A 16201-nucleotide genomic window follows, 5' to 3' on the forward strand; every position below is an offset into this window, starting at 1 on the left:
TGTTAGTTGAACAGCAAGGTGCAGTTAGTCTGGCTGGTACAGTTTAAGTGAGGAGGAGAGAATAAAAGGACGTGAGACAGGGAAGTAGTAGAGTGCCCTCATAAGCCAGTGTAAGGACTTATAATGAGATATGGAAAGCCATTGAAGAGTTCAACCAATGAAGTGATGCGATAGCTTTCAAAACAATCACTCTGACTGCTGTGTTGAGATTATACTATAGGGAAGCAATCATAGACCAAGGGAGACCAATTAGAAGGTAGTTGGAATAGTACAGGTGAGAGATGATGATAGCTTGGACTAGGTAGAAGTAGTGGAAGTGGTGAGGAGCGGTCGAATTTTGTACATTTTTTAAAAGGTAGGGCCAACAGGATTTGCTAATGGATTAGATTATAATATGAAAGAAAGAGAAGTTAAGGGTGATCCCAAAGTATTTTTTACCAGAATGATACAGGTTGGCTCTGCTATAAAAAGAGAAACTATTGATACCAAATGAGAAAACACAGAGATCCCAAAGCTTACAAATCTCCTTCCATAATCAGTTGTTAGGTTAGTACCTCTACTCTGTCCTTCTGGAGGCCTAGCAGAAATCAGCCAGTAGTTTGTCCATCTGTCAGTTCCTCAGACTGAGTCCTGGTGCCCAGCCCTGTGGCCAACCCTGCAAGCCAGGAAGTATGCTGTGAAGCAAGAGAGAATGGAAAGTGTGTTGAGAAACAGATGGTTTAGAAGTGGCACACAGCTTCATGTATGACTTGGGCAAGTCTTTTCCCTCTTTGATCCCTAATATTCTGGTTTTAAATTTGATTTATGTGTTTGAAAAGCTAAATCTGTTGAGAAGCAGAGTGTGCTGAATTTTATACTATCTGGATCCTCATGCCAGGACAGAGACAACTTAATAAGAATGTGATGAGGTGCCAGTTGAGTTGTTGGGTAGAGCTAAATGCTGTGATGCTCTCCTTTTTCCTCACTCACTGCTATCTCTGTTCAAAGCTGTTAGGGGCCACAGCCATTGAAGACAAGCTGCAGGATGGAGTACCTGAGACAGTCGCCACCCTGAACAAAGCCCAAATTAAAATGTGGGTCTTAACTGGAGATAAGCAAGGTAAAGGGGAGGTCCTGACCTGACCAATCCTCTTCCTTACCCACCTTAGCCATTTCTTTATATTATTTTGTATTTTCTTTTTGTCTTAGCCATTTATTTCATAATTACCTTATAACCCAGGCCAAGTCCTTACAGGACATCTTTACTCCCAGTCTTGCACATAGTTTGTTAAGAGTATACTTTATGCTGGATACTGTATTAAGCATTGAGGAAACAGAGATGATTCAATCAGACATGATCCCTGTCATCCAGAAACCCACAAGCTAAAAACTTTGGAGTTATCTTTGACTGCACCCTCTTTGTTGTCCCAAAGATTCATTCTCTCACCATGTCCCACCGTATCTTCTGAAGATCCCCTTGACTGTGCGACCACCTTAATTCAGCCTTTGTTCCCTGTTTGCTGTACTTCTGAACTTCTGCAAAAACTTCTGAACTAATTTCTGTCTCTTGTCCTTATTAATTTCAGTACAGCCTACATACGATCAGTTTAATCTCACTAAAATATACTACTTTTATATGTTATTCCTCTGATCAGATACCTTTAGGAACTCCTCATGGTAAAGTCAGACTCTACTGTCTGGCCTTCAAGATCTGGATAATTTCTTGCTACTTACATATACTGCAACTTGAAGTGACCATCATCTTTAGTATGTCCCAAACAATCAAATTCCTTTTCTAGAGCCTCTGTTTGAGTTGTTTTCCCATTTGAAATGTTTTTTTCTTCACCTAAATAAGTCTTACTCATCCCTCAAAGTCTTTTTCCAGGAAAGTTTCTATAACAATTCCAATCTCTCCTCTGAATTTTGATATCGCTTGCAGTCAGGGTTCAGGATTTATTTTTTGGAAAATTTTTTTCCTTAGTATGAATTTATTCCAAATTCCAGATTTCTTGATGTAAAGAAAAGACCACAACCAAAACATCCCAGTCCCCCATAAAATCTAGCATAAACACAGGCACAGGGATGTACATCCTGACTATTTGGAGAAGTGTATACGCTTTGGAATTGTTTTAAGAAATGAGGGAAAGATCTATTGAAAGACTAAGCCAGAATGGTGCTTGCTTCAGCAGCACATACGCTAAAATTGAAATGATACAGAGAACGTTAGCATGGCCCCTGCACAAGGATGGCAAATTCATGAAGCATTCCACATTAAAAAATGAGAAAAAAAGAAAGGCTAAGCCAGAATGATCCTAATTATTGATAAATTATTCAGAAGTCTGTACTAGGTAAACAGTCTCCTGTGTGTTTGAATATGGTCTCCAGTGACTCATGAAAAATACACTTTGACTGCATCCATGGCAAACATGAACAAATGGGCTCTGTTGCCCACTGTTAGAGCCTACGTATGTGTACACTTTTGTAAAGACCCTGTCACAGACAAAATGTGACCTGTGTTCACCCTTCCCTGTAGAGACTGCTGTGAACATTGCCTATGCCTGTAACATATTTGAGGAAGAAATGGATGGGATGTTTATCGTGGAAGGCAAGAATAATGAGACTGTTCTGCAAGAACTCAGGTACAGATAGATGTACCTGAGTACATCTGATGAATGTACTGCCACAGTTCATTTAGTATGACCCCCACACTCCAGAAGTAACAAAGAAGAAATGGAGAAGGGGAAAACAAAAAAACCTAAAATATTTTATATGATTTTGTGAAGAAGCATTACAGCTCAAGGAGTTGGAGTTCTGAGGTTGGAGAAGTGTGGTGTGTGGTGTGTAGATGGTCAAGGACCTAAGGCAATGGCAGGTCTCAGGAGGTAGTCAAGTATGAGGTTCTGGCTATTGCTTTGTAGAGGCTCTATCCACATTACCCACTTTCATTCTGGGACACTTTTTCCTTCCTAACTCTGGGGCTTCCAGTCAGACATTAACCAGTATTCTTGGCTTTCAGGTCAGCCAGGGACAAGATGAAACCTGAGTCTCTACTGGAATCAGACCCAGTAAACATTTACCTCACCTCGAAGCCCCAAATTCTCAGAATACCTGAGGAGGTGCCCAATGGCAACTATGGCTTGATCATCAATGGCTGCAGTCTGGTGGGCAACACAGAGCTACAACTCTGTTCTGTTCTCCCAAAGAACTCTTCTCCTAGGTCCAGCCCACTTAAGGGAAATTTCAAGACCACTTCTCTGTTTCATGAGTCACCCTTTTCCCCCTCTCTTTTGATGCCCTTTCCTGATAGACACCTTTCCCTATCCTTCTCCAGGCAAGAATAATAAGGAAAGAGAAGCTAAGGGCATATTCCTTCCTTATCCAAATTCTTCACCACTGATGTGACCTGTCATTTAGGGGCAAGGGGGAAGCAAACAGAAACAAGTCCTCCAAAAATGTCACTTGGCCTTATAGCCCAGTCAACTGGGCTGACTGGTTTCCAATTGGAGGCTGTGTCAGTTGTGAGGATGTCTAGAACTGACTTGGGCACTTGTCTCCCTTGGAAATGGAGCACCTAGGAGCCTCTATGCCTGACCTAAGTAATACAGGAGAGTATGGAGATGGGGAAGAGCCTAGAAAGGTCCTGTCCTGAGAGCCTTTTTGGGCAACCTGAAATGTGGGTTTGTTCTGATGCTGCAGGCCTATGCTCTGGAAGGGAACCTGGAGTTGGAGCTGGTGCGAACAGCGTGCATGTGCAAGGGAGTTATCTGCTGCCGGATGACACCCCTTCAGAAGGCCCAGGTGGTAGAGATGGTGAAGAGGTACAAGAAGGTGGTGACACTGGCCATCGGGGATGGGGCCAATGATGTCAGCATGATCAAAGGCATGTGAGGGTTGGGGGCAGTAACCTTCAACCATGGGCTTGCCCTTTTCTTCCTCCAGGGACAAAACTGACTTCGGTGGCACTGTGTTCTTGGTTCACAGTCCTGCATATCATATGTATTGTACATTTATAATGTTTTGCAACTTCATTCATCCTCCTCTATACCTACGCTCCCACTTATTTACACATGCATATATCAGTCCATATGCAGACATGCACAAACATTCAGATTCATGCACTGACACATACACACACACACACAAATACACATGGTTCCCACAAGAACATACGCATATATTCACAGAACAACAGGTTGTGCAACTACCACACCATCTTTCCAAGATGGCATCAAAGGCTACATGAAGAACCCCTGGGCAGGAGTCACAATCTGTTCTGTTTTTGAAGGCTGTAGGCCTGAGCAATGTTAGGCAGAAGACAGGACTGCCCAACCGAGGAATTAGCTGTGAGGCACAATGCAGGGATCTCTTCTTCCCTGAAGCAGTATTTGCAAGAACTTGCTCTGACTCCCCTGGCTGAAGAAGAATAGCAGACTTACTGAGGCCTTGGACCAATAAAAGCAAATGACTGAAACTGGTTTTAATTTCAGCTGAATGTTGTTGGCTTCCAGCAACTTGTGGTTCTCTGAGATATGGACAATACCTAGAGATCCTCTAGTCCAACCTTTCTCCCCATCCAGGAAACACTAGCAGACATTCTAGCCTCGGCTTTAATACTAGAAAGTATTCTTGCACTCTTCCCCACTTTCTAGAACTCCTCTGATTTTTAGGGCCTTAGAGGTTTCAATTATTCCATTAAGCAATACAGTAGGTATATACCAGAAGATCAGTGAGTTTACCCTACACTAAGTAGACTAATTAAAATTTTTAGGCACTTCAGTCTCATTTTCCATCAATCCTAATCCTTGTTTTATCCAGAAAAAGTCATATTAAGCCTCCTAAAGAATTTGCTACTCACTAACAAAGTATGTACATCATTATTTCCTCCTAACAGGTGGATTTTAGCTCCTTAAATAAACTTAGGTAATTAAATATTATGTTAGATTGACATCCATGCTGCATCTTCAACTGATGTAAATGGCTTTAAGTGATAATAAAATTTTTTTTCAATATATGAAATTTATTGTCAAATTGGTTTCCATACAACACCCAGTGCTTATCCCAAAAGATGCCCTCTTCAATGCCCATCACCTACCCTCCCTTCCCTCCCACCCCCCATCAACCCTCAGTTTATTCTCAGTTTTTAAGTCTCTTATGCTTTGGCTCTCTCCCATTCTAACCTCTTTTTTTTTTTCCTTCCCCTCCCCCATGGGTTTCTGTTAAGTTTCTCAGGATCCACATAAGAGTGAAAACATATGGTATCTGTCTTTCTCTGTATGGCTTATTTCACTTAGCATAACACTCTCCAGTTCCATCCATGTTGCTACAAAGGGCCATATTTCATTCTTTCTCATTGCCATGTAGTACTCCATTGTGTATATAAACCACAATTTCTTTAACCATTCATCAGTCGATGGACATTTAGGCTTTTTCCACAATTAGGCTATTGTTGAGAGTGCTGCTATAAACATTGGGGTACAAGTGCCCCTATGCATCAGTACTACTGTATCTCTTGGGTAAATTCCTAGCAGTGCTACTGCTGGGTCATAGGGTAGGTCTATTTTTAATTTTTTGAGGAACCTCCACACTGTTTTCCCAAGCGGCTGCACCAGTTTGCATTCCCACCAACAGTGCAAGAGGGTTCCCGTTTCTCCACATCCTCTCCAGCATCTATAGTCTCCTGATTTGTTCATTTTGGCCACTCTGACTGGCATGAGGTGATATCTGAGTGTGGTTTTTATTGATAACAAGAAATTTTTACCTCAGCATCTGGACAGCAGGAAAGAGCCCAGATGGCTGTAGGAGGTACAAAGACCATCCAGGAGAGCTTTCTAGTACTAGCCATGCCAGGCATTCTTGAGTGGCAGCATCCAAAACAAAGTGTAGATGAAAGGGCTATTTTCTGACAATCCACTAAAGGAAAAGGGCAATCCACTCAAGAGAAAAAGGCTCCACTAAGTGCCATTTTGAGCTGGGCCTAACAGTGTTTTCCAAATGTAAAATAAGGGATTTGTACAACATGATCTCAGACTTTCTTTTACACTTCCCAGGCTGGTAGCCCAACTGACAAGCTCTGTGGCTGAGAAGCTTCTGGGATTTCTTTGCAGCTGCCCACATTGGGGTTGGCATCAGCGGCCAGGAGGGAATGCAAGCCATGCTCAACAGCGACTATGCCTTCTCCCAGTTCCACTATCTTCAGCGTCTACTCTTGGTCCATGGCCGCTGGTCCTATAATCGCATGTGCAAGTTTCTCAGCTACTTCTTTTACAAAAATTTTGCTTTCACCCTGGTGCATTTCTGGTATGCCTTCTTCAGCGGGTTCTCTGCACAGGTAGGAGGTCAGGTGGTATTCCCCACTCTGGTCAGCTGGGTCTTCTCTACTCACCCTCCACTTTAGCCAGCTCAGACCCTTTTTCTTCTCTGGAGACCAATGTATGATATGCTACCATCCATCCATAAAGTTCCTTATCCATGGTGATCCCATCTACTAACCTTAACACTTAAACTTATATTTCCATACCCTAACTTTTCTGGCTTAGCTCTGACTTGGACTTCACCTTCAAAACTCTCCTGTAAGATATTTTCAACGTTGACCTTACATGGAGACATAGTTTCCAAACATAGATAATATGGGGAAATGCTTGGATCTTGGAGGGTTTTTTTTAATCATCCAAAGTAATCTTTATGGAACAGGCTAAGCCTCAAAGACTTGCCAGACAGGGTGACTATGGGGTTTACCTGTAGCCATACTTCAAAACACAGCTTCCCTTTACTTCTACTTCCCCACCACGATCCCCCTTTTCCCTGTCCCAGACATGAATTGTTGTTGCTCTAATGAATTAATTTCACATTTGAGTATTAAATCTCCCCCACAGTAGTGGGGAAAAGTGACACCTGGATGTTTATGTTCTACAAGGAATCCATTTTCCTATGAGAAGTTTTTCAGGGTTCTCAAGGATTCCCAAGAAAAATAACCTCAGGAATGATTATCTTGGGAGATCTCTACCACCTTTGTTACCTTGGGCTCTGAGGGAAACAGACTGGTCAGCTGAAAGTAGTAGACTTGTATACCCCCAGTGTCTAGCAAAGCCATTCTAGTTTCTGAGAGGTGTGTGTGTATGTATGTGTTTTGCTGACCTCTTGTGGCTAGTAAAGGAGCCCTCTCTAGGCCCCAGGATGGACCACCCAGCTGGGGGAGGGTCATTGGACTATTCTACTTGCTAGTGTTAGAAAGTGTCCAGTGTAATAGAAGCTACTGAACGCCATAAATCAGATAAAAAGACGCCAGAGGCTTATATGCCTGAGAGTGCAGGGATCCAGCTAGCATTCCCTAGGAGGCACTTGGGATCTTTTCTGTGCAGGCATGGATCGTTCAGGTCATGGCAGTAGGGTTGATCCAATTAACCTTGTAGGGTTGGCCACAACCAAACTTGATATGGCCTTGCCCAGCCTGAGACCCAGCGTTCTAAATAGAGTATGACCAAATAGAGATTGGGGTCACCCTTCTCTGTCAGATTTCCGAAATCCAAATCCTGCTTTAGGTTAGTATAGTGCTAGGTAGTTGGGGGGCAAATGGGGCTCTCTTGAACCTGGGAGGTAGAGCTGGGATTTTGGAAAAGAGAGGAATCTAAGAAATCTCCTTGGTATTCTTCTAGACTGTTTATGATACCTGGTTTATCACTTTCTACAACCTTGTCTACACCTCCCTCCCTGTCCTGGGCTTGAGTCTGTTTGACCAGGTAAGACCAGCAGCAAGCCTCTTAGTCAGGGATAAAGCCCCTAGGCCCTTGAGGAATGTTCCCAAGAGTGGGGAGGACAAAAAGAGCTGAGTTCTACAAAGTCAATTATAAATGTAATTTCTAGGGCGAGGAAGGGAACTCATCACCTGAAGAGGTATCATAAGATAAAGAATCCTTCTCCCCAGAAATAATCATTAGTTTTATAAATCCAAGTTTTCCTGTGTTCAATTTTATCTTTATAGAGATACATGGAAATTGTGTCTTATAGTAAATTGAGTGTGCATAACAGTAGTGAAAGGATATAGAGTTATTAGGGCAGGACTAGGTAAAGCAAGGGGCTTCAAGAAAGGAGAGACCCATACAGAGATAATAAGATAAGCCAATGCAAGGTGGCCTAGGTGAGAGTCCTAAAGGCCACGGATGGGAATGTGGGTATGATATTTTGAGTCCTAGGGAGTCAGCCTATGGGATACCATCTATCCCTGTCAGAAATTTCCTGGGCATTGGGGTCCTGGTACCATACCTCTCCCTCCTTTTCTACCCCAACCTCCAGTCTTGGGCACAATGAATAGAATAGAAGCCTCCAAAGAGGAATAAAATAGCCAAAAGAGGACATCATGGGATCATGGTTCCTGGTCTCCATCAGGGTAGGAAGGAAAATTCTCCATGAAGTAGCTGCTAGCCTCAGAGCAACTAGAGGGATGAGTTGTGTCCAATCTAGCTTCAACTAATCTGGCTAATTCTAGGGACCCAAAACCTCTCAAAAACAAGCCCCAAGCTTTGTTATTCAAAGTTTCAGATTTAGAAGATGAAGAAGATCCAATGGCGTCCATATATAGAATCCTGTCACCTGAGTTCACCAGTCACTATAGGAATGGGAGGAGCATCACAGAACATGGATACCTCCATGGGACTAACTGGTCCCCACTGGCTTCCCCCTCTCCTTTTACTGGCTATTGATAAAAAATATTCAACTAAGGGATCACTTAAAACTGGGGACTCATGTCCCAACTGCCCCCCATCCCAAGCTCCTGTCCTCCCTTCCAGCTACCCCAACCCTAATTACCCCCTTAACTCTGCAATCCTAACTGCTTCCAGGTCCTTACCACCATCTTGAACTTCTCTTAGCTTTCTTTAACTACCTAGATCCTTGCCTAGAGTATGGGACTTCACGAAGGGTCTGTGGTCACTGCTCTGTTCTCTGGTTCCACTTCTCAAGTAATCCATGAGGAAGCTCCTAGGCAGCCTGGCAGCAGACTCAGTGAGGGGGAGAAGCTTCTACTCTGATGGAGATGGGAACTTCTATGGAGAGACCCTGAGCCTTCCTCCTTACCCTCTGGTGCTTCCAGGACGTGAATGAAACATGGAGTCTACGCTTCCCAGAGCTGTATGAGCCAGGACAGCACAACCTCTATTTCAACAAGAAGGAATTTGTGAAGTGTTTAGTGCATGGGATCTACAGTTCCTTCGTCCTGTTCTTTATCCCTATGGGGACCATGTACAACTCAGTGCGCAGTGATGGGAAAGAAATCTCCGACTACCAGTCCTTCTCCCTGATAGTGCAGACCTCCTTGCTCTGGGTGGTCACAATGCAGGTGTGGCCAGTGTTGGGGGGTGGGGGGTGGTAGGGAGGGGATTGGGTGGGGAGCCTGTCTGGAAGAAAGGGAAAGAAGAAGGAGGGAGGGAAGGTGGGAAGGGATCATCCTCCATTATGGGACTGGAGAAGGGAGGTAGCCGATATGCCCCAGATTGTAGAGTATTGCACATAAGAGGGTGCTTTTCAGATTGCCTTGGAGACAACCTACTGGACAATGATAAGCCACATCTTCACCTGGGGTAGCCTGGGTTTCTACTTTTGCATCTTATTCTTCCTGTACAGTGATGGCTTGTGCTTAATGTTCCCCAACCTCTTCCAATTCCTAGGTAAGGCTATGCCCACCCAGTATGTGGCAAGGAGGTTGGGGGTAGGGTTGAGGAGTGTGAATCAAATACATTTGTTTAATAAATGTTCACTGAGCACATATTACTATGTGCTAGGTTCTGTGGATATAGATATGAATAAGACATGGTCTCTGCCCTAAAAGGATGCAAAATCTAGCTGAGGGAATATTTTACCCTGTTAGATTTTCTGAGATATTTTCAAATTTCTTACCTAACTTGATTTTTGTAAGCATCCTATGAGGTACAAAGAGCAAGAATTATTAGCACCATTTTAGAGACTGCAGGTTTTTAAAAATTATTCAAATCTAGCTCTCCTGGTTCCCAGTCCAATATCCTTTCTACTGTGGCATACTGCCTTATTGTCTCCCACATTAATTTTCCTATCTCTTATCTCTTCTTTGATGGGAGCAAAATATAGAGAGGGTAGATATTAGATGTGGCTGGCTCTCATCTGTCATAAAGCCACTCATTTTCCCCCCCTCCAAAACCCTGCATCCCATTTTTGTGTCTAGGCCAATGTTCTAGGATTCCTGTAACCTACCCCCATCTTTCCTGGCCTGCCCAGCCTTTAGAGGGAGACAGAGGCATGTGAATTCACAGTGACTTTGCCTGTAGAAAAGCACCTCACTCTAATTCTTTTGCATTTATGTTATTAGGAGACTAAATGGTCTCCAAACCAATAACTTCCTTCTTTGGGTTGGAGAGTTATCTAGGTTCTGGCTGACAGCCCCCTTCGTCTAGACTCTGTTTAAGCCTTTCCCCCTCCTGGCTCATTGTTTACAGGTGTGGCCAGGAACACTCTGAACCTGCCACAAATGTGGCTGAGTATTGTCCTCAGCGTGGTCCTCTGTATTTTGCCTGTGATTGGGTACCAATTTCTCAAACCACTATTCTGGCCTGTCAACGTGGACAAGGTGAGTAGAACAAGGAATCTACCCAGATATAATTCATGGCCCTCTTTGCTTTTGCCTCTGTGGATAAAAACACTGCCCTTCATGTTCTGGCTATAGATTATGGACAGAATTCATCTTTGCACGAAACTTCCACTGCCACCCCCAACCCGGACCAAACTGAAATATGCAAGCTGTCGACGTTCTGCCTATGCATTCTCGCACAAGCAAGGCTTTGGGGCCCTCATCACTTCTGGCAAGATATTGAGGTCTAGGGTATCCAAGAAAAACAGCTTTCTTTTTAAAAAGTAGAGATCCATAGGGAAATCTCAAAGGAATCAGTCATTACTCTTCCTCCCTTGTATTCATACAACTTAATAAGGATGGATTTGAGCCCTGGGGAAACCAGCATAAACCTGCCCTTTAGCTCTCATTCCAAGGGCTTCATTCCCTAGAAGGCTGTGTCCAGGTAAGGCAAGGAAAAGAAAGAGCCCCCAGATATCTGTCAGAGTTGCAGCATTTCAAGAAAAAGCAATGTCAGGCCTCCCTTCCACCAACCCTTCCAAGTTTTAATCCAGACAAGAAAATATGAAAGTAGTGGGTGAATAGATGCAATATAGGAAAGGGAAAAGAAAATATGACTTAAGAATCTTACTTTGGGCTCTGTTTTCCATACCCAGAGTAACCATAAACCTTCAAGGGTCCCACACAAACATATCCCATCCAGGCACCCTTCTCAGGTTTATCTGGGGAATTCAGGGTGAATCTTTTTGCTGGCCCTGGGTAGCAAAAGGAGGCAGTTATGAAAAGCTGGTCATAAGAAGCTGAAGGAGTTTCTGGATAAAAAAAAAAAAAAAAGAGGTGGTTCCTGCCTTGAGGGGATATAAGTCATAATTGATGAACACATGTCTTCATTCCATAAAATTACTTAGAGAAGAAATTGTATGTACTTGGGAAATTGTTTCTGAGAAGTTTATGGAGTAATAAATTGCTTAATTTGGAGTGGAGAGATTTGTATGATCTGTTGGACCCCAGTGACAATAACATAGTCCAAGCAATATCATTGGCTCACAGGTCCCCACCACCCTCCCCCTTCAAATTAGTTCAATATTTCCCTCCCCACCCGCTTTCTCTCCTTTTTCAGCTCCATTTCACTTCATACCTCAGTATGACCACATCCTTTAACCATATAGCTTTTTCCCCTTTATACACCTTAAATATTGGTTCCTAAAGTTCAGTACCAGGTTCTCTGCACATCTTTCCCAGTATCTTTCCTGAGTGACTTCATCCAGATGCATGACTTCATTTACCAGCTCTTTCTCGTAGATCCAGATCCATTTATTAAACTGATTCTGGGGGCGCCTGGGTGGCTCAGTCAGTTAAGCAGCCGACTTCGGCTCAGGTCACGATCTCACACTCTGTGAGTTCGAGCCCCACACTCTGTCAGCTCAGAGCCTGGAGCCTGTTTCAGATTCTGTGTCTCCCTCTCTCTCTCTGACCCTCCCCCGTTCATGCTCTGTCTCTCCCTGTCTCAAAAATAAAAAAACATTAAAAAAAAAAAAAAACCTGATTCTGAAATCCTTCATTTAGTTGAATCTTAGGAAATTCACACTCAGTCCACCAACATATATTATTTTGCCCCCAGAAATTTACCCCAGAATGTCATCACCCTCATCACAGTCACCCAAGACAGTATGATGGAAATCATCCTATACTCTTCCTCTAGTCTGATGTCTTATAAGTCATCAAGTAATGTAAATTCTGCATCTTTATTGTGTCTTGTTTTCAGTTCCCTCCATTTTTACCACCGTTGCCCTTGTTCAAACTTTGATCACCTCTCATCTGGATTACTGCATAAAATCTCCCAACTCATGTTCCTGGTTTTCCTCTTGTCTAAAGCATCACCAGTACCACTTCCAGAGTAGTCTTTATAAACAGCAAACTTGGTCATGTCAGACCCCAGCTTTGTACCTTTTAGTGGCTTTCCATGCCTTCTGGATAAAGCTAAAATTGGGACATTTTATTTTGGGGCCCTCTCTACCTTGTCTTACACTACTCCCCCATGTGCATTCACACTAGCCATGCCACTTCTGGTCTTCATGTCATCAAACATGCTATTCATATATCCTAAAATGCTTTCCCTCACCCTCTTCTTCATCCAACAAACTCCTAGTCACCCTTCAAATCTCAGAACAGTTGAAAGTAGATAGAGGTGGTAGTCAAACAACATTGTGAATATACTAAATGCCCCCTGAATTGTATAGTTTAAAATGGTGAATTGTATGTTTTGTGAATTTCCCAATTTTTTTTTTGAAAGATTAGATTAGGCAGTCTCCTCCAAGAGCTTCCCCTAATTCCTCAGTGTGACTTACATACCCTTCCTATTTATTTAATTGCTCTCCTGTGTGTACCTCTTTCAGTGACACTTATCACAGGGCATTGTAATCATTGATTTACTTGTTATTCAAAGCATATAATAGGCCTTTAGTAAAGGTCTATTGAATTAATGAACAAATGAAATGAAAGGATATTGAAATCTGCTTCTCTGCCTGTTTTTCTTCTTTCCCCGAACAGCATCACCACCCACTAACTCAGACCGGAAACCTCAAAGTCTTTCTGGACTCCTCCCTTTCATTCTTCTAATCCAATCCATTCTGTTACCAAGTTCCATTTACTCTTAGAAATGTCTTCAAATCTGTCCCTTACTAATCTCCCCAGTCCCATTGCTGTCATCATTTCTTGCCTAGATTATGGCAACATCTGCCTCTCTGCTCTCCCTGCCTCTGGTTCTGCTTGTTTCCAATCCATTATCTATACCACAGAGAATGACCTCTTAAAATACAAATCAGATCATGTCATTGCCGGTTTAAAAACCTTTAATGACTCATCATAGCTTTCCTACCTGGGTGCTGCCTACCTCTCTAGCTTCATCACCAATTTCTGCTGCATATGCTCTCATTTTTAAAAAGTTTTTTAAATGTTTATTTTTGAGAGAGAGAGACAGCACGAACGGGGGAGGGGCAGAGAGAGAGGGGGAGACAGAATCTGAAGCAGGCGCCAGGCTCTGAATTGTCAGCGCAGAGCCCCACATGGGGCTCGAACCCACAAACTGTGAGATCATGACCTGAGAGGAAGTTGGACGCTCAACCGACTGAGCCGCCCAGGCACCCCTATTCTCATTTCTGCCATATCAAACTATTTGTAATTCCTCAAAGGTTCCATTGTCTTCAGAAGCCTCTATGCTTTGGCTCTTTGTATTCTCTCCTCTTAGAATACACCTCCCTCCTTTGTCTAGCTAATGTCTATCTGCTCTTCACTCTCAGCTTTGGGTCACTTCCTCTGGGAGCCTTCACTGACACCCAACCTCCTATTCTGATTTGGGTGCCTCTTCCTTGGACCAGACCTTCCTTATATTAGACCACCTTGTATATTTCTCTTATTTTCAGTTCTCAAGATTTTAATGTATTATCACTCACATGCCTCTTTTAATTATGATTTACTTATCTGTCTTTTCTGCTAGGCCATGATGATCTCCTTGAGGACAAGAACTCTGTTTCATTTTGGTATTCAGTACTGGCACTTAGATTATTAATGTTTTTCAGTGAATGAGTAAATTAAATCTACTACCTTTTATTTGTCCTAAACTTGCCTCTTACCCTGTCCTTTCAAAATAAATCTTATCCTTTGGTATGTAGTGTTCAGTTATACTTTAGAGGTCTCTTTTTATGAAACATGGTCACACATGGTCTCCCTTATAAGGCATTTGTAAGAATACAATTTGGACCTATAGTATCCCCCAAAGCTCCTGAAGAATCAGCATCCTCTCCTGGTGGTTTATGTGCATCTTGGGAGATTTGAGTCTCAGTCTCTGCTGAGGATCCAAGACAGCACATGCCACGTTCCAAACTGAAGGGTGAGATGATCATACAAGACTTGGAAAGGGGGGTATGAAAAATAAGTGTGCAACTTTTAATCACCTCACCCACCTTGAGAAAAAGGCCAGAAATTTAGACATTGATAAGGGATCTTTAGAGAGAATTACTAATGGACTTTGAGTCCCATCCCAAGTTCAGTTCAAGTTGAGAGGGTTTTAAGGAAATTCTTTGGAGAAATTGATATGATTAATGTGTTTGGGGTTACAGAGAACTCATACCTAACTCATACCTGGAAAATCTAAAAAGCAGGAGAACAATTAGCTACCTTTTTTATGGAAGAGCAAAAAGAGGTGGCTGGTGAGATTGGCCTATGCCCCCATTATTTTTCAGGACAAAGGGATGCATGGGTACTCCCCATAGACCACATATGGGCCATGTAACAGACCTAATTAGGGTTTCTTTATCCTGTCAGAGAGACAGGATCTGAAAAGTTGAGATCTCAGCAGAAGGAAGCAATAGATCTGTTGTCAAATGGTTAGATATTTCTAATTAGATAAAAGGTTGCCTGAGGGTTTGACTGCCTGTAAAGGGACATGAGGTAAATTTTCTATATCTTGATTTTGGAAGTATTTACCTGGGTGTATATATTTGTCAGAACTCATCAAACTGTACACTTAAAATCTGCAAATTTATTGTATGTAAAGTATACTTAAGTAAAGTTTTTTTTTTAATTCTTAGATATTTCTAAAGGAGTTGTAAGTGACCAACTAGAGCTGAATTCACCCATATTAAAGTAACTAGGTATAGGAGAAATAGCTCAATCAACAGAGAGGGTGTCACCGAAAAACCTACAAAAGGGCTCCTTGAGAGTCAACTTTAGATACTTGTCAAGCACTAAAACTAGTTTGTGGTAGTATTAGCCAAGTGAGAACCTTCCTCATCTCTTCTCTTTCCACCCTGCTCAAACTCTGAGAGTGCTAGCAAGCTAAGCAAGGGAGAAAAGATAGACATTTACTAATCCTCACCCCCTTTTCCCACTAAACATGGGCATTTATTGTAGGGCCAAGCTGAGAGATAGGAAAAGCCATAATTTTAAAGTTTGAAGTTTAAAGAATTATTTTATTAGTCTGGCTATTTTAATTATTAAAGTGAAGCAGTGACAAGTACTGGTTGCTACCTGAAAATGACCAGAAAATTCATGAAGTGTACAGTCTTATGGAGTGGGTTTAAAGAGTGGAAGACAAAATAAAATGGTTTTATAGTAATCCCTATCCCACAAATCCCATCCTTTCAAGGTTCCAATTTCTCTCTCTCTCTCTCTCTCTCTCTCTCTCTCTTCATCACATTCATCCACATGTACAAGTATTTACTGAGAATCTACTATGATCTGGGCACTGTTCTCAACGTAGAGATACAGTGAAAGCCAAAAATCAAAAAGGTTTCTACTATCATGGATCTTACATTCTATTAAGGGAAACAATAACAAAGTAAACAAGATCATTCAGATAATAAGTGCTATGAAGATACTTTAATAGTGAGGGACTGTGAGAAGGAAGGGGGAGCTACTTTGTATTTAGTAGTCATAAAAGGCCTTTCTGAAGAAGTGGCATGTGAAATGAGACATAAATGACTAGAAAGATCTAGCCTTGCAAAAATATAGTGGAAAGACATTATAAGCAGAGTAAATAGCTAGTTAAAAGTCGCTAAGATAGGAGCTATCTTTGTGTGTAGGAAAAAGACGCCAATGTAGACAAAACATGATGCACAAAGAGAAGGGTGT

The 16201-nt window shown here is 42.3% G+C and overlaps 1 protein-coding gene and 1 non-coding gene across 2 annotated transcripts in view; both read left to right on the top strand.

Annotated features, from left to right (window-relative positions):
- The window catches only part of LOC122474406 (phospholipid-transporting ATPase FetA-like), a 71940-nt gene extending 60392 nt beyond the window's left edge, over positions 1–11548 (top strand). Inside the window, exons 18-27 of the mRNA XM_043565283.1 lie at positions 988–1099; positions 2513–2618; positions 2996–3140; positions 3676–3859; positions 6084–6307; positions 7632–7715; positions 9065–9310; positions 9500–9638; positions 10440–10570; positions 10667–11548. Coding sequence (XP_043421218.1) covers positions 988–1099; positions 2513–2618; positions 2996–3140; positions 3676–3859; positions 6084–6307; positions 7632–7715; positions 9065–9310; positions 9500–9638; positions 10440–10570; positions 10667–10858 — 1563 coding nt within the window. The 3' untranslated portion in view covers positions 10859–11548. The remainder of the gene's footprint in view (positions 1–987; positions 1100–2512; positions 2619–2995; positions 3141–3675; positions 3860–6083; positions 6308–7631; positions 7716–9064; positions 9311–9499; positions 9639–10439; positions 10571–10666) is intronic.
- On the top strand, positions 2153–2255 carry LOC122475567. The gene has a single exon (XR_006295248.1). It is a non-coding gene; the product is annotated as a U6 spliceosomal RNA (small nuclear RNA).
- Positions 11549–16201: the final 4653 nt, after the last annotated feature.

Source organism: Prionailurus bengalensis, chromosome D4 (genome assembly GCF_016509475.1).
Source record: "Prionailurus bengalensis isolate Pbe53 chromosome D4, Fcat_Pben_1.1_paternal_pri, whole genome shotgun sequence".
Lineage (NCBI taxonomy): Eukaryota > Metazoa > Chordata > Mammalia > Carnivora > Felidae > Prionailurus > Prionailurus bengalensis.